At 45.4% G+C, this 18805-nt stretch overlaps 1 protein-coding gene across 3 annotated transcripts in view; it reads left to right on the top strand.

Annotated features, from left to right (window-relative positions):
- The window catches only part of DPY19L1 (dpy-19 like C-mannosyltransferase 1), a 2006077-nt gene that overhangs the window by 1928371 nt on the left and 58901 nt on the right, over positions 1 to 18805 (top strand). For all 3 annotated transcript variants that reach the window (XM_069613244.1, XM_069613243.1, XM_069613242.1), the window contains one exon: positions 16925 to 17050. In XM_069613244.1, coding sequence (XP_069469345.1) covers positions 16925 to 17050 — 126 coding nt within the window. The remainder of the gene's footprint in view (positions 1 to 16924; positions 17051 to 18805) is intronic.

The raw sequence follows: 18805 nt of genomic DNA, 5'->3' as shown, positions 1-18805 counted from the left end.
GTATCTACGCGCCCCTGCAAGACACGCAGGATGGAGAGCTCATCTTTTACGAACATAAGGTGAGGCTACTAAGGGGGTATCGGAGGTGATTAGTTGGGGAGAGCGAGAACAGTTGGGAGACCATCACTAAAACCCACAGGTGGTTAATCCTTGTCTCCACTTGAAGGAAAATACTTCTTCGGGTCCAGCAGACAAGACTAGGCTGGCCAGTCCAGACAGTCATCTCTGCACTACGCATCACGTTGAAGGAGACCGCAGCTGTCCGGGTCCGATCGACACCCCTGTGGGGTCCAGGTGAGCCTAACACTAATTGTGTACTTAGCTGCAAGGTTTTCTCTGCCGCCGGTAGTGACAGTTTCAAAACCTCTGACTTTCTGTTGTTTATTTTTAAGCCTGGCACTCTACCAAACTGCCTGATTTCCTGCATCGCCGCAGGCAATGTGTTGTGAGGCTCTGCAGCCATAAGTAGCATATCATCAGCACATGCCATGATTCTATGTGCAATGCCTTTAAACTTGATTCCCCTAATTTCCTGTGTTTTTCTAATTATCACAAGTAATGGTTCTACGTGGAGTGCTTATAATAAGGGTGATAAAGGACACCCATGTTTTGACCCACGTTGGCGTGAGATGGGGGGGGGCGATAGTTGCCCATTTACCATTAATCTCGCCTTGGGGTGTTTGTAATTAGTTTTAATATTAGCTATATATTTCGGGCCGAAACCCATCTTTCTGAATGTACCGAACAGAAAAGACCACTCGACCCGGTCTAATACCTTTTCTTTGTCAAATGATACAAGGACTTACGGGATCGCCTTCCTCTCTATTTTCTCCGAAATATGACACACCTCCGGATCTTATTGTGCGTCTGCCGCTGTTTTATAAATTCTGTTTGGTCCCGGTTTATTAAAGGAGGTAACAAGTCTTTCATTCTTTTGGCCAAAACTTTCATGTAGATTTTGGCATCAACATTTATTAAAGCTATCTAACGATATGAGCTGCATTTACATGGGTCTTTGCCCATCTTGGGGAGCAATATAATTTTTGCTTCGTCCATGGAAGGAGTCACATTATCTGATTGCTCAAAGGAATTATGAGTTTGTTAATTTTGGGGTTAGAATTTCACTGTACATTTTATAAAAGGATGCCGGAAAACCATTGGGACTGGGGATTTATTGAATGGTAGCTCACGGATCGCTCGGTAAACCTCTGCTTTTGTAATTTTCATTTCTAACGCCTGCCATTCTTGAGATGTAATATTCAGAAGGGAGACTGTGTCTGAGTAATCCCCTTGAGTGTGCGGATCAGAAGAGTCTGAGCTGTAACGGTCCGCGTAAAATAGGTAGAATTGTGCGATAATATGATCATTCTCTGTGGTTAATTTGCCACTGGGAAGTTTAATCTACTGAATAATTAGTGAGACGGCTTGCTGGTGAAGTTGATTAGCTAACAAACAATGGGCCTCATTAAGGCTTTGGCGGTAGTCATGCCCTTAATAAGGGCATGGCTGCCACCAAAACCGGGTCCGGGTTCCCTGAATGGGGAATTACCGGGCCATTCCGAGTTTGGAGGGCCCGATAATTCCCCCTACAGGGAACCCGGGCCCGGACCTTCGCCATTCCCAATTGAGCCCCCATAGGGCTCAATGGGAATGGGTGCAGGGAGCTAACAATGGCCCGATTACGATCTGCCCATTGTTAGCTCCATGCTCCCCTCGCGGGACCCGGTAAGGACGTCCGGTAAAACCAGACGCCCACATCAGTTCCCGCGAGGGGACCTCATAATGAGGCGGAATGGATTTAACGGGTCTGCATCCATTTGCGGCACCCGTTAACCCATTCCGCCAAAGTTATAATGAGGCCCAATCTGTTTTATTAGCTTTCAGATAGTATTTTTGTTTCAGGTAGAGAAGGGACTTTTCGGCTTTTTCGGTGTGGAAGAGATTAAGCCTCCCAACGACGGCCTTTTGTAACTTTGGCCCCGTATTTGTTTCCACCTGTGAAAGCACCTGTCTGACTTCCCCCTCCAACTCTATTTCCAGTGCCACCTTCTGCTTCAGTCTTATGGCCTCTTCCGCTATGTGTAACCCTCTCATTGCAGCCTTAAAGGCATCCCAAACCACCCCAATTCTCCCCTGTTCCCCCCTTCCCTTTCTCCCCTTTCCCCCATCTTACCCCAAACCCTTCCTTAAAATGTTCCCTGACGTGAGACACAGAATCTAGTGTTAACCGGGAAACCAATCCCCGGACTGTGAATCACCTGCTTCCCAAGGGGTGAGTGCGGGGTAGAGTGCCACCGCGATCTGTTAACTGAACAGATGAAGTCCAAAATGTCTCTCTCTGTGCCCAGTCTTTTGCAAAACTTCGTTCGCTGATTTGGCCGCTGTGTTCACTAGAATCCCTTCGGTGTCCCCTCCGTATGCCAATTTTGGGGGCGGCCCTCTCAGTCTGAATCTCCAGTCATCTCTGTACATCCTTACGTTTCCTTCATCGATGTTCGATTGTAGACCATTCCCCAGAAGTAGGATATTTGTAACCTCCTTCCTTTTTCACCGTAGTTATTCCTGTTATGCCCATTCCAGAATGATCCTCTATTTGGAGGAGCACCACATCAGTCTTTCGAGATGTTATACGGTGCTGCCTGCCTTCCAGAGTAAAAAGGAGACCAAATGGAAACATACGTTTGTACCTGATTTCCTGTGCCTGAATGGTTTTTACCACTGGTTGCATATCCCTTCGTTTTTGGATGGTGATAAGAGATAGATTCTGGTAAAGCTTAATCTCCACTCCATTGTACATTATTGGTGCAGACTGCTGCACTGTCCTAAGGATGTGATGCTTCTGTGGATATAAAGTGCAAGCTGCAAGGACGTCCGTAGGGCAAGCTGCGGATTCCACCCTTTTCGGGCCTGTCCTGTGGATCCTGTCAAGTAGGACGGTAGTAGCTTCCTCTCCTTCTATAAGGTCTGCAAAAATCTAAGTTACCGCCCCCTTGAGCTCAGTGTCAGTCACTGATTCCGGGACATTCTTGAGGCGGATATTTAAACGTCTGGAGCGATACTCCAACTCTTCACATTGAATCTCAAGATTGTGTGTAGCCCTGGCCAGTTCTTCAATTGCAATGTCTGATTGTTTATTGTCCTCGACCAGGCCTTGAATTGCTCTTTCATTTGTGTCTACTCTGTCTCCCAGCACTGAAATTTCCATGGCAAAGTTAGGTAACTTAATTTGCGAGGTAAACACTGTAAATTGAGACTGGAAAGACGCTGCAAATTCGTCTTGGAAGTCCTTGAAGCTCTTAGCGAAGTCCTCTCTTGATGCTCTCTTGACGCTGCCGTAGCTGGGCCCTCAATGAGTGAAGGCTCAGAAAGTATTTGTTCCGAGTGGGACCCGTGTACAGCTGTAGGCGTGGCTATCACTGGTTTCTTTACCAGCAACCGCTCCAATGGGTTACACTCTCTGGGATTTGTTAGCTCTTGCCCGCAGGGGTCTGCTTCTTTCTCCCCCTTGGCATGTGCACACCTTTGTTCCAATCTAAATCTTGCAGTCTGCTCAATAGGCGCTTATTGTCCATTTCTGGCGACAACAGCCTCACACCCGTTTTCCACAGTGCAATCCCCCTCTCAGCCAGGCCCAACGTCTGTCCTCAGATACTACTGTATGGAGTTCCCCCAGTCCTGCCTCTTATCAGGCCCAACACTCCCTGTCCATCCGCACCATTGAATGAGCTGGACCCTTGTGTCACACTGGAGTCTCCCTCGCTGCCCCTCTCTCGCAGACACAGCACATGCCACACCCGCTGCTTACTGTTTGAATGGGACTACGGGCCGGGAGTGTCCCTCTGAGCAATCACCGTCGCTCCACAAAGCTGCTTCTTTTCAACGCCAGGTGCACCTCCCGTGGCATACTGTTTCTAAATGCCATGCCCAGTGCCCAAAGCGCTGTCCTCCGCAATCCAAGGGACAATGGAGCTGCACTGCAGTCACCTCCTCGAGACCATCAAGGGGTCCCATCGACTACCCCCACCTTGCGTTTTGGCTCCTAGAGGCCCTCCCAGCACTGCGTCATTTCCTGTAGCCGCAGAGAGGTCACCTGCACAACCTTACTGTGCGGTGGCAATCTTGGATCTTGCCCAGAGTTTCTTTTTAAGGCTGGTTAGCCTCCTTCCGTTTTCCTATGCAGCGTTTGAGCACGGGAAATATTGTGAAGCACGGGGAGTAGTGACGTGGTGTATGTATGGCGCCTGATGTCATTCCGGAGCTGATGATCGACCACCGCACAAGACGGATCGACGGCCGAGTCGAGGTCCACTGCACACCCTTTTGAAAATGTTCCAAAGAGCAGAGCTGGATAATGGATATCTATCAAGATGAGGAATCTGCGGGAGAAGAATCCATAGAAAGAACATTACGGTAAGGTAATTTCTCCATCTGCCTGGAAATTGACGAGGGCAGCTATAAGCTCTGCCCTAGACTTATCTTCAAAATCTATTCCTCTCACTTTACAAGCACTCTGAAGAGCCTCTAAGATCATTCTGGTTGTTTTACCATTTGCTATTGTTTCCATTGTTTGTAGTGTAGTAATCAGTATACACTGTTAACAGTCTAAATCAATAAAGAAGTGTGGATATTTAGCAATAGCTAGGTTAAACACTGCGTCTTAAAACTAGTGATCTCACCGCTGTGTAAAGACTGGAGGGGGTATCTGTACTTCTGTCCTCAATTTGGTTGGGACAAAGGCACAGAGCAACCCCAGTCAAGGTTCTCTATATGGTAGATGTTAGGGAGAATTCTCTGTTAAGGCTAATTTCCAAAACCTAGTGAGTCCGCCAGTAGCTTTGCTGGATTTTTGGGGTTTCTTTTTTTTCTCCAGCTAAGAGTGAGACTCTTTTTCTCCCACTCTTAGACATGATTTGAGATATCCTTTGACTTTGTAATGTGTTTTATGGGCTATGGGGTCTTTTACTCCATATGGTTTCATGTATTTTTGGTAAGTATGTTACACAGCACCCTCAGTGCAGTAACACAGGGGTGTCATAGTGACCCCTAAACGTAGACTCCATACCCTGGGACTGACTACTGTCTCCCAGGGCATGTAAAGTCACCATTGACTTTACCAGTCTTAAATTTTGAACAGAACCAATACCAACCATCATATTGTGTAAGTACTGGTAGGGGTAATTAGATTGCCCCTGGGTCTGTTTTTCGAGGGAGCACTGTGCAGTCCCCCCTCGTCAAGTTTCGGCTGGTGGCGGTGGTTACCACGCGAAATATTGCACCGGAATATTTCCTATGGGATTTTAAACGCACCACTTTTTTTGGTGCAATGTTAAAGATACCGCTGGGTTATTTATTTAATATTTATTCCCCGATTGGGTCTTTTTGCCAGGGCTCGGTTTTAAAATGGCGTTTGTGTTCACCTCTGTAACTCCAACCCAAGTCGAGCCCTTTGTTCCACTTTTTGGCGGGCTTCTCCACAGAAGCTTCCAAAAGTGGTGCCACTCTGTCTGGGTCTACAGGATGTGTGGGAGGGGGGGGTTTAGGCACCCTGGACTGAGTTGCCTCGGCAACTCAAGTCATACTCTTGTGTGATTGGCCCAGTGGTGAGCCGCCCGGCTCACCACTTAGCATGTTTGAGTGACAGCTAGGACTGATGAATGGGGGTTTTCTGCATAAAAGCAGGGCTTTGGGGACTGGAACGTCAGAAGTCGCCACAGGACCAAAGAATCCGAAGAGGGAGAAGCTGAGCCGACCTGCAACGACGACACCACCGGTGGAGCCCTGCTGAACCGTCTCACCACTTCCCAACAGCAGAGAAGATCTTCATCCCGGAGAGTCTTCTTCCTCTGAACTGCTGAGGATAACCAGTTCGACCCTCCTTTTTGCCTTCCTGGATCGTCTCGTGGTCGAATCGCGCGTGCCAAGCACCCCGGCGGCCGGATAGCCACGCTTCACTACTACCGCGAATAAAAGGGTAGTACCTGTTAACCGGGATTCTCCGCGGCTGGTTTCTTCCCTGGCAGTGCAACGACCTCCAGCTTTCCTCCACGTCGAGATCTTCTCTACCCCTGGACGAAACACTGACTTGCACCCGCTGCCAGGAACAACTGCCCCCGCTGGAGCTTTCTCACCATTTCAGGTACTATGTCCCGCCTGGTCTCCCTTTCAACAGACTGTTCAAGGTGTCCCATAAATCCTTGACTTTCTATCCTTGGGTGACTTGGGACCTGCTAACTAACTTTTTCTGAACTGATCCAACCCTTTTCGAACTATCTGCAACGACTCTTTAAAGTACTATTCAACTGTGTGATCTTGGACACATTCTGCCTTGCTCTCTCCAAGAGTGGGCCTAGCCTATGACTTTCTTGCTCCTCAGTAGACTCTGCCTTTTCTGACTTGCTCTGGTTCTCCTCAAAGTGTTGGTATTGTGTATCTTCCTAATTCTGCCTTTTTCCCTTTCTTTTTAACTAACTTATTGGAGTGCCATCTTAGATTAAGCGCTCACCTCTGTCTGAAAATAAGTGGTGTTTTTACTAAGACTTGTTCAGTAAGTAATCAGGGATGTATATATAGTAATAGTGACTGTGTTTGAACTTGCTTGCCATATTAGTGTTAGTGTATTTTACAAAGTGTGTTTTAAAATAAATAATTAAATACTTTTATACCCAAGCTCTGGTCAGTGTTTGCTTGTGCTACTGTATCTTTGTACCTATCTTGTATACTCTATGTACTGTCTAGCTCTTCTTGAGAGAAGTCTGGCTGCTCAGCCACAGCTACCAGGTAAATCTGGGTGGTACAGACTGCTACCAATTGGGTTTACTTCCAACACCTGTAGTCTTAAGCCTTTTGCAGTGGTCCCTAAGGGAACTGCACAGGTTTCTGCCTAACAGTAGAATGGACGAGTAACCAAGACGTAAGCTCTCAGGAGGTGATGCAGGCAGGTTCTTAAGTACAGTGAGTGCCCAAGCCCTCACAAAGGAATGTCCACACACTATGTTAGGTGATAACACATCAATTTTATATAAAATAAGATTCAGGAAAGTGGTCAGTAAGTGGTTTTGTCTGGTGGCTAGAGGTTTCCTTGCATGCTGTCGCTTTAAGCCTGCCTGGAGGCGGTGCTAGTATCCTGTTGGACCTTGGGAAAACACCTTTAAAAACATTCACTACTGCGAAAACGGCCGCGAAAGTGGTCAGTAAGTGGTGTTGTCTGGTGTTTGCCTGTGGCAGCTGGCCCTTACTGTGGTGGCCATCTGAAGTCCATTATTTTCTAAAGGAGCTGCACGACGTGTGGTGATGAAGAAACCCACAGATGAGCTCCAGGAAGCCTTGAGTGAACCAATGGGTTCTCGGACTCCCCGCGTTCTGCTCTACAAAATATTAACTCGACACTAAAGCAGACTCGCCTGCCTTATAGCGTTAGCGAGTCATTTGTTATTGACCCAACGAATGAATCTGATACTGCAATGCCGCTGTTAAAGGGCAGGGTAGCTAAAGATAGAAGCCAGCAGAAAACTAAAGACTCTCCCTTAAAGAGCAATGACGCCTTGCAGGTGAGCCCAAAGATAGGAATGAGAGCGGGTGTGTCAGTGCCTGATACTATGGCATCTGACCCGCTGAGGGAAGGTGAGGAAGTAAAGGAACCCGGGGAGGGGGCTTTTGTCAATACACATGAAGAACAAGCAACCTGTACTGTGAAAAGACTATCGAGGTCGAGTAATAACTCGTTGCAAATGGAGCGAATGGAAAATCAAGTCAAAGAGGTGCAGGATACAGTTACCCCTGACTTGGAGGCGTTTGTGGAGCCGGACAATGAGGGGGGATCAATGGAAGGCGGTGGGAGTGGAGGACTGGGAGGCGGCGGTCCGGGTGAGGGGGATGGGTGCCCGAGAGGCTCTCCATGCAAGGTGCTGGGGGATGACCCCTTTGTGTCTTCCCACAAGCAGTCAGCGTCGAAAGAGGGGAGCCGAGAGTGTGAAATGGGAGTGGTCTGTTTGCAAAAGGCCGACTCTGCTACATCTCCCCTCAAACAGCCAACGCTACAAGAAGGGCGTGGTGAGAGTGAAATGGGAGTGGCTTGTTTGCCTCCATTTAATCAAATGCTACACATAATGAAATTGAAAACGAAAGAAGGTAAAGCTGCGGATGGGCGTGTAACACTGTTACTTAATGAACCTCTAATATGCCCGATACTTAAAGACTGCGCCCTGATGGAATTTAAGGAAAAAATCCAGGAAAAAGTATTACAGCAAAAAATGGGCTGCGCAAAGGATGATGTACATCGAGTGTCACAATCCCCAGTAAGGTCACAAAATGCAGAGGAAAAGGTAATAATGGAAGATGTAATTGTAGAACATTGGGAAGAAATGTCAGATTGGGAGGTTTTTGAGGAAACACCACTGATGGGTTACGCTCAGGAGGGGGGGAATGAAAATAAATACTCCAAATAGCGTGGATGGGAAAAGTAATTACCAGAGCTCTAAGATTGTGGATACAAGTGGTGATTTGGACAAGGAAAATGACAGTTATATGTCTAAACCTCCTATAACGACCTCAAACCGCCACTTGAGCTGAATACAAAAGATTTGAGCACTTCAACCTTGGCGGAAAAATTAATTAAAGACATTTCAGCTTTAACTGGAAAAATAGTGCAAGAGAAGCGCAAAAGTCTATCCTACATTAAGGATAAGATTGCAGCCCTGGACAAGATACCTCTGCCTGATTTAGGGGCAGAGGAAGCCCCGATGCTGGGGAGTATCAACGAAAGTCTGTATACTCCAGTGAGTAAACGTCTTGGAAATGAGCCATTAAGCAATCTACACAACCGAAATGTGGCAGAAAAGACGGCTGAAAAACCTGCCATTGTGATATTAGAGGAAAAGCTTAAAAATGAAAGGGCAGCTGACTTATCTCAATTACAAAACACAGTGATGGCAGCATTAATAGCCCCTTTTCTCAAATTATATGAGACTAGAAATTATTCTCTACAGGATCTTTTAACGCTCAACCTGAAATTAAAGGGCCAGATAAATGATCTCAATAATTGGGTGAAAATAATTGAGCAGAGGCTAGACTTGGAAGCGGAAAAATCAAACTCATGGCAAAACAGATTGTGACTTGGCCAGAAGTGAAGCAAATGACAAAACACTTCTAATGGAAGCAGTCATAGAAGACTGTAAGTGGATGAGAAATCTAAATAAATCAGAAAAGGGTGACCCCAAGCCAGAAAAATGTGCAGATAAACGGTGCTTAGCTGCAAAGAAGGACGGTAGTAGTGAGGGTGATCAAAGCACAATAAAAGCACCTTGAAAAGTGGCCCACTCCAATTGTTAAAGAACAAACCAAAGTCAAAACATCATTTGGCCAGCGGAGAAAAACTAGTAGATAAGGCCAAGGCTGTAAATCCGCCACAAATATTAGCGGAAGGCTTAGGGAAAGCAAGTCTCCCGATTTTTCAACCATCTGATGAACCAGTTAAACTAAAAGAAGATCAACCTAGGGATCCAAAGAGAGGAAAAAAGTCTACACATCAAGTTAAAACCCGGAAACAAAATGGATCCAGGTTGTTTTTAAGGAATATAAGATACATTCCCAACCTAGATGATCTGCAATTGGCGAAAAAACCTAGAAGAGAAATGATGTTGGAAAAAAATGTGCAGAACGTGTCAGGAAATGAGGTGTCCGAGAACTATATTAGGATCCTAAGTGATGATGACTCAGTGGTATCAGAATCATGTTTGAGTGACCTTATTGAGCTCTTGGAAGAAAATAATTAGGTAAGGGATTGTTTCAGCCCCTCTGATTGGCAGGAAATTGAAAAGCAGGTAGATGCTCTACCTATAGAGAATAGAGCTGACCATCCCCTGCTGAGAGCTGCGGAAAAAAATTGAAAGGATGGAAGCAAGGGGAAAAAGATGTCTGAAGACAGGAATAAAACTAGTCTGAATAAAGAAGAAAAGAGAAAGTCGGAGACCTTCAGAACACTAGAAGATAAAAGGGAAGGATGTGGTCTGGAAAGTAGATCATAGCATAGTACTAAGGAGAAGAATCTGAAGCGTCTTGAACAGAGGCCAGAAAAGCGTGCCCATAATAAGCCTCAGAAAGAAACGACCCAGAAGGTTTACAAAGTGAAATTAGAAGATGTTAAAGGACTCAAGGTGAACGCTTTTAAATAACGAAAAAAGGTGCTGGCGCTATTCTGGCAGGTACCAATGCTGCGCCATATAACACCGGATGACATTGTAATAGTGGAGTTTGTAAATGAAAAGAGACTAGATCTGGTGATATTGCACCTGAGATCTAGTTTGATTATGGATTCACTTTTGGAAATGAAGGAGAAGTTTGCCCGGCTGGGTTTTTACCTGACAGAACATAGAGGTTTGAAAATCCGGGTTGATGATTTACCACCTGAAACAAAGAAAAAGGGTTTAAAAATAAGATTGACTGAAAGCATGTTTAGAATTAAGGGAAAGAGCTGCTAAGGAAACAGCACAGGTTGGAACAGTGAAATCACACGATAAGGAAAATAAGAAGAAAGTAATAATGGAGAAAAATGATGGGGGAAGAAAGCCACAGAAGAAAGTAGTATTGGCTGGAAAAATCGATACAGCATTACGAATGAAAGTACAAAAGATAAGCTTCACAGTAGATAATTCTGGGGAAAAGCTGGAAACGTCAAATCTGCACAGAAAAAAATTGAGAAGGAAGGGGATTGGTCACGTATGGCTAAAGTACTGGCAGTAAAGAAGAAGCAATAGATTGAAAAGGTACAAGGGGCAAAGAAAGTTCAAGTTGCCTCATGGATCACGGTGGGTTTGAAACATCTGTACACTCGCGAAAATTCGGTTCTTGGGCCAATATGAGATCATCTGCCTTCAAGATACCTGGATAAGGAATAAACCAGTGTGCGAAGATTATGAGGTCTATATAAAGCCTGCAAGGAAAGGTGAAAAGGGGAGGCCATGTGCAGGCCTTCTAACAATGGTAAGAATTGACAGTGATCTTGAAGTTCTGCACAATAGTATTCCGAATCCTTTTGTACAGACTCTTAAAATTAGGAAAGGTTCGCCAATAAATGAGGTAAAGATCCTACTAATTAATATCTATTGGAGTGAAAAGAATTGTCAAAGTAATACATTTATTAAGGACATTACGGAAATCATTGATAAATCAATGATAGAAGAACCAAACCAATTAATATTGCTTTGTGGAGACCTGAATGTTAAATTATTAAATAAGGAGGGTAAGCCAAAGAAAGAATCACAACTGGAAGCGAAACAACAACGCTGGAAGATGGAGATGGAAATCCGTTCAATGAAGATGCTAAATGGTTCAATTAAACAAGATCTACAAGGGGCAGACACCTGGTTCTCCGGGACGAACAGTGCCTGTCTAGATTGCTTTGTGGCAGGTAATACAATGCAATATATTAACTCACTAACAGTGAAAAAACAACTACCTGGTGATCATGCGTTGCTAGATATTGAAATGATCTTGCAGGGTGTAAGTGGAAACAGTACCAGAATAACCCCAGTCGAAGTCTCATGGGGTCGAAATAAATTACAAATAAAACAGGATTCGTTACCAAAGCTGGTGGGACGCTACGATCTCCATGTGGCTGATAATCCAGAGAAGGTTGATTATAGATGGCTCCTGAAAGATTTTGAACTTAAATATGACTCGAAAAAGTTGACCAAGATAAATAGGAAACACGCTTATTTAAAAGAGTTGGTGGAGAAAAGAGAACATGGAGCGGAAATACGAAGGCTACTAAGGAGTGTCGCACCAGGGAAAAAGGAGAAAATTAGAAGATCGAAACAAACCTATAAAAACTGGCTACGGTCCACTGAAGCTGGAAGAGCACAGCATGACGCTGAAAAAATACTAGCGGCGGTCCGATTGTGCAACCCAAAACATCTATGGGACATAGTAAATAAGGGGGAGGATTTCCAAACAGCGACAACTACCAACCAAGTGTCAGAGGATCAAACATTATATGGCCCTCTTTGATAGTATGACAGCTAAAAGCTTTCCCGAGAAGAATAAGAGCACACATGAATGGAAAATTGAACTAGATCACCAAGAAATATTATGGAGAATTAACAATCTGAGCTCCTCAAGGGCATCGGGCCCTGATGGCATTTCGAACCAAATGCTAAAGGCAAACAAAGAGTTGGGCTGATTTTAATATATTCTCTATTCAATCAAGAGAAGATAACAAGATCTTTGCCATCGTCGTGGAAGGAAGCAATTGTAATCCCAATTTTTAAAAAAGGAGACCGCAGTGATCCCAAGAACTATAGGCCAATAGCCTTGCTTGATTCTATTGGCAAAATCTTTGCAGCAATTTTCCTGCAAGATCTTAAAAGTTGGGCAATTAAGGAGTCCATTCTGGACAAAGGACAAACAGCTTTTATAAGTGGAGTGGGTACATCCCTGAACGTATTCATCTTAAACCTCTTGAACCTCTTGAAACAGCGAGGATTAAAATCAAAGGGCAAAGTTTACCCAGGTTTTGTTGACCTAGCGCAAGCCTTTGATGGTATGGACCAATCTTACTGCCGTAAGATCTTTCTTTTAGAGGCAATTCAAGCACTGTACACGGATACGACAGTACAGGTCCAATTATCCAGAGATGGATCCATAACTAGGAAGATCCATACCTTTCGAGGGATTAAGCAGGGCTCTGCACTGGCACCATTTTTATTTTCACTATGCCTGGCAGATCTGAAAAACTCTCAAAAAGAAATCAGGGCCTTCCCCTCTAAGATTGAAAAATGTGAAATCCCCTGGATCATCTATGCGAATGACCTGGTATTCATTGACCAGACCGCTACAGGTCTCCAGAGGCGATTAGAAGCCTTTAAAATCTATTTGGAGGGTAATCATATGAAGATTAAAATCGAGAAATCAAAGATCCTAATAATGAAATCAGCATGCAATAAGTCGAGGAAACGAAAAGACTTCAGTTGGTCTATTGATAATCAATCTCTGGAAATGGTGGAATCAATAACTTACCTGGGGATTCGAATTAACAAGAATATCGATGAGTCAGGCCACTATTTGATGATCAGGGAAAAGTTACTGAAGCTAACAAATCAAGGCAGAGCACTGCATCATCGTTATGGAGCATTTTCGCGGATGCCTACTGTCATCTTTTATAAGCAGAAGGTCCCAGCGGTATTAACATATGGAGCAGAGACACTGATGAACCTCTCCTGGAAAATATGGGATATATGTGAAGCCTACTTCTGGAGGATAATTCTTAATTACCTAATTCACTGTCAGCTGCAACAATTAGGTTTGAGCTAAGATTGCAATCGCTAATATCCATAGTTATGTGGAAGGCAATCTCCCTCTATCAGAAATGTGTTCTTGACAACCCACCTGAACCATTCGAGATGTTAATGGGATCGGCGACAACAAAAGACAAGAACCTTGGGAGATGGAAGGAACGTTGTAGAGAATTTCTAGATAGCTCAAATATTGATATGGATACTCTGAAAGGAAACCCAAATAAAGTTTAAAAAATCCTGCAAGAAAAAGACTGAGTCGAAACAGTTGAACTGAAGAGAATAAACAAATTATGTTATAACATTGTATGGGAGCACAAGAAAATAAATGAACTGCCCTTATACTTAATTAAATTCCCATTGACCCATTACAGAGACTTATTACTATGATGCAGACTCAACATACTGGCATCGAGAGAAGTACTGCTGCGAAGGAAGCAAATAGCCCCACACGATGCAATATGTCGCTTCTGCAAAAAGGTGGACGCTGCAGAAACAATCAGACATTTGGTGCTATCGTGACCCGCTATAAATGAGCAACGGAAGGAAGTAACAGGGATCGAGGGGCAGGTAGCAGGTTCTATTGAGGAAGAGCAGATGTGGAAGTATATTCTAACGACAAGAGCTCTTGGACATACGATTAATGCCTTAAAGTTGGTGGAGGCATTGCTGACGAATACAGAGACATATGATCACCTTCGGAAATAGGAGTTGTGTGAGAAATTAATTAGGAAATGGAACTGTGGAATAAGTACTGTATGGAAAGAACTTATGGTATGCTAAAGGTTTATGTTAAAGGTTGAAAGATAATTAACCAATAAAACATTAGATTTTTAAAAAATGAACATTTTAACACTTTGTACTTGGAAATACTTATTCAAAGAATACACTATGTGGTACCACACAATACTTAAATTCAGTAATAGATGCACTAACTGCAGTCATTTTTAAATAGGCATGTGAATTCTAAAGTGAGGTGTATCAGCATAGAATAGGGAAGAAAGGCAGGTTAGTTAGGAACAGTGGCAGAATGCTTTCTTTAGACTAGAAATACTATTCTGTGTGAAGACCCACCCCCCCTCCACCTTGGCAACCTGTAATGGAAAGGTTAGGGAGTAACTTATCTTGCCTTTTACAGCCCATCCAACAATGTTTAATAACCTGCTTTCTTTAAAAGGTTCTACCACCCCGAAGTACCTGAGAGGCCACAGGAGAACAGGATCCAAGACGAATCTGAGACCCCTGGACGACTCCTGAGGCTAGAGGATGCTCTTACTCGTCACAGCAGAGTTTCTTGGTTACACTGGACGATTCCCTCAGAGGATGGACCAACCTAGGAAGAAGGAGCCACTGGGATGCGGAGTCCACGAGAAAAATTGAACCAAAATCTTTCTGAAGTGCAGAAGTCCTATATTTCGGGGTGCTCTCCTTTGGCCGACGATTTCTCTGACTGTAGAAGTTCTGTGAAGATGAAACCTGCTGTGGGCTCCTTAAAGGATTGGGCGATGAGAGTAAGACCCCTGGTACACTTTGATGACTTCTGGCGTTGACGGGCGCATAGGTCGCTTTTGGTGTCAGGTTTTTCACCTTTCGGTTCTTCAGTGCTGGACAGCTTCTACGCCACCTGGACTCGGCCAGTGGAGTGGACCATGGTCGCTCACCAAGTCTGGACCCTCGGGACGTCTTCGTTAGCTTCTGGTGGCGGGAAAACCACTGACAGACCTTCCTCTGCACTCAGTGACTCTGGACTCTTTTCCTCGAGGATAAGTGGGCAGTGATGACGGCAAGGACATCTCTTAAAATATTCTTAGGCAGATTGGAATGTTCTCAGCTCCGGGTGTCCAGCAGCACTATGCCAGGGTACCCCCTCTTTTGGGCGGTAGACTGCAATGGCCCCCACGGTCATGAAATACACCTCCGGACCCTGGGTGACACAATTGATGCTCAGGCACTCCTCTTCAGGACCCACAAAGAACCATTTTCCGGAGAGCAGGCACACAGGACTGGCTTCCAGGATGAAGAGTAGCAGGTCACACAATAGTCCCTTGTAACGCGGCCTGAGGTTTCCTTTGCAGGTCCTCACTGGATCAGTCCTTGGAAGAACATAGCAGCTTTGGATTACGTGAAGAAAATGCAGCAGCAGACTTGTCTTCCTGCTGGGCTTCAAGGAACAGCTTCTTCTTGCTTCAGCTACGACTTTAGCTTCTGAACAAATTGGTGAGTGAGAGGTCACCTGTTATACACGTTGATTCCCATTCACTCAGCCTGAGCCTGGCTCAGTCAACCAATCACATAGAAGGGCATTCATGCAGGCAGGCAGCCAATCGGGCCAGCAGGCATTCAGGGCATTCACTCCACCCAGGCACCCATAACAATCAATGTGGATTGGGGTAAGCACCCAGCCTTTCAGCACACTACACTACATCCATGTCAGTTTCAGTCAGGCTGTCTGTCATTGTGTCAAGCACAGAAACCAGACACCCATAACACAGAATGTGAGTTCACATCAGACTCACCCCTAGGGTTTACCCACAGCACACAGACTCTGGGAAGGCTCCCTTCTGACAGGAGGCAGCCTCAGAGCCATGTATTGTATTTCCAGCCAACACCCAGTCAGGAGGAAGTGACTGAGTCAGGGCTTCCTAGGACTTTGGGAAACAAGGTAAAAGGCAATAGAAACCAAGGGGCCACAGCGGCAGTCTTGTCTTCTATCACGAATCCATTGATTGCTATGGCAGGGCCAGAATGTCCCAAAAAATGTAGAAAACTCCAGAGTCACTGCCAGGTCAGCATGTAGCTGCCACCAGCCCATAGCCTGCTCTGAGGTCAACACACAGGTGTTCAGAAACACACATAAGGGGTACAAGGGCGTACTGCCACCCATGGGTGCCATAAGGCTGTCCCAAGGGTGGTGTTCACCAAAAGGAAAACATTAAGAGATGCAATGCCATAGGTCCAGGCTGGACCTCTGTGGCAGAAAACAGAGACAAAACACACACAGAGAAGTGTTAGGACTAGGACTCGGAGGCCCTGTCCCTCCATAAGGCATTTCCAGCATTGCAAGAAGTATTCTATCTAATAATATAATAAAAGGCCAGATGTATGTTTGTCCCTGTATGTTTGTCGGATGCAGTAGCTTTACATGTTGCCGCCACTAGAGGGATCTTTTGGGGGTTTGTTTATGTTGGGGGTGTGTTGAGAGTGTGGGTGGGTGGGGGTGTCATGGGTGTGGTGGGGGTATGTACGTGTGTTCGTATGAGAAAGGTGCAATATTTTGGTGATTCGCACCTTTCTCATGCGAACTTTGCGGCTGCGGGCAAATCAGCTGCGGTCGGATCACGTAGATCCAATAGAGACAATACCAATTTGCATAGCTTCACCTTATGTCACCGCTAGAGAGAGCTGTTGTTGAGGATATTTAAATAGTGGTCCTACTGTGTTAATGAAAACCTGCACTTTGGCCCATGGACACAGGCTCTTACACTAGTTTCATGGATAAAATAGTATTTAGAAATGGTATTCAGTGATATGTTGGTTCTGACAGTGTAAGATTGTGTTTGTACTATTCATTGAGATTACAAACAATGTTTGGATTGTCACTGAAAATTAACATCCACTATTGTATTTTTTCCTTCAAGGTCAAAAACCAAAATAGTTTATTCAGTCTACAGCCGAAAGCCAGCAAAAGAAGTGAAAGCAAATCTGCTTAAATTGGGAGTTCAGTTTTATATTCTAGAAGATTCCTGGTGTGTGAGGAAGACAAAGTGAGTTTACAACAATGCAACACAGATTGCTGCATTTTTTTATGCTGACTCGTGGGTAAAGGAATTTGTCCTACAAGTATACACACTTGTTTTACTTTATAATTAATTTCCACTCTTGATACATTCACATTACAGTGTTGTCCAGTATTTATATTGCTAAGCCAAAATGTTGAAAGAGGAATTATTCTAGTGTATTGCTACCTCCCAGAGATTCCTCTTCTATTCTTTATTGGCACAGATTCCTGATCCATTATATCCATATCCCAACCCAGCTGTTCTCCGGAAACCTTTCCACTGCCAGCGGGCGCAGCGCAGCTCCGTTGGTTCCATCTGCTGCATTGGATAGGATGTCCAGGCCAGTAAATATAGCGGTGCGGTGCCCCATGATCTCAGTTGCTCATTGAGCTTCTTATTTTTAAAACGCCATGCCGACTCTGTTGAAGGCCTCCGGGTTCAAGGCATGTGCAGATTGCTGCCAAGCACATTTCGGTCTCAAATCCAAACCAGATATGTTTGTACTGCTTGTGTGAGGACCACAACACCCAAGATTGCACGTCATATCAGTCAAGGTAGCCAAAGACCTACTGGGACAGCCGGCAAAGATCTTCATGTCGTCCACAAGGCGAAGGATGAAGTTCCATGGTCTCGGTCAAGGTCACACAGCACGGATCGACGTTACGAAGGTCGGGCAGCTCCGTGTGTGGAGAAGGAGCATCGGAAGAGGTCATGCTCCGCAAGTGAGTCCTCTAATCGTGATGACTCTTCCTCTTCAAAGAAAAAGAGCCAAAGCTCTAAAGCGTCCACTGAGCGGCCGGCCACAGGTGCCTTTTCCAACCCAATCATCCACAGCAGAGGAATAGGAGAGTTCTGCCTAAAGTTGCTTGGCATCTTTGCCAAGGCGGCACCGGTGGCGCAGGCAGCGTCGCAGTCCGCTGTGTTGCACCTCGTCTTGAGAAACTGATAGGTTACGCTTAGAAGACAACTCCTGCACACCTAAGGGCCTCGAGCCTGGTCCATCATAACAGCTCCTACCCCAGGTAAGCCTCAGGCTGCCTTCCAGCGTCTGATGGCTAAGGTGGCCAATACTCTGGAGATCTCTCCTCCGTCCAGGTTCAGAGTTCAATACGAACTATGTGACATTGTGTATGATGCCCCAAAGAAGCAAACACTCTTGCCCTTTAATGTGGCAGTGGGGACCCTGGTATTGGAAGGGTTTCGGCAGGACAGGGACCGGGCTAGAAAGCACTGTCCCACTCTGTTGGACCAAGATTTATTTTCCACCCATTCTTCACCTTAAAGCCTGGCTGTTCAGGCCGCGACAGTTAGCCTGGAGACCTCTACCTTTCATTCCCTTCCTATGGACAGGGAAAGAAAGCGGTTTGACGTGGCAATCTAGAACTGCGGGCCGTGAAAGCCTCTTATGCCATGGCAAAATTGTCCTTCAGCCTCAGGTTGTCAGTAGCCAATGTGGCGGAGTACCTCCCAGAGAGAGATGAGGGATGGGTTTCTGTCCTTGGTCTCGGACGGCAAGGAGGCAGCATAACCGCTTACTGCATGGGCAGGTCCATGGCCACTAGCACGTTGGTCAGGCGCCATTCTTGGCTACTGATGTCAGGTCTTGCAGCCGACGTTCAGACAAAGCTTTTAGACATGCTTTTGACAGACAGAACCTTTTTGGAAACTAAGACTGACAGCGCCCTCCAGAAGGTCCAATTGTCTGAGCCGACTGCTACGTTCTTAGGCCTTGCAGTCCAG

Source organism: Ambystoma mexicanum, chromosome 5p, assembly GCF_040938575.1.
Source record: "Ambystoma mexicanum isolate Mex_15411 chromosome 5p, UKY_AmexF1_1, whole genome shotgun sequence".
Lineage (NCBI taxonomy): Eukaryota > Metazoa > Chordata > Amphibia > Caudata > Ambystomatidae > Ambystoma > Ambystoma mexicanum.
The sequence above is the reverse complement of the archived record's forward strand: the minus strand, read 5'-3'. Positions and strand labels throughout refer to the sequence as shown.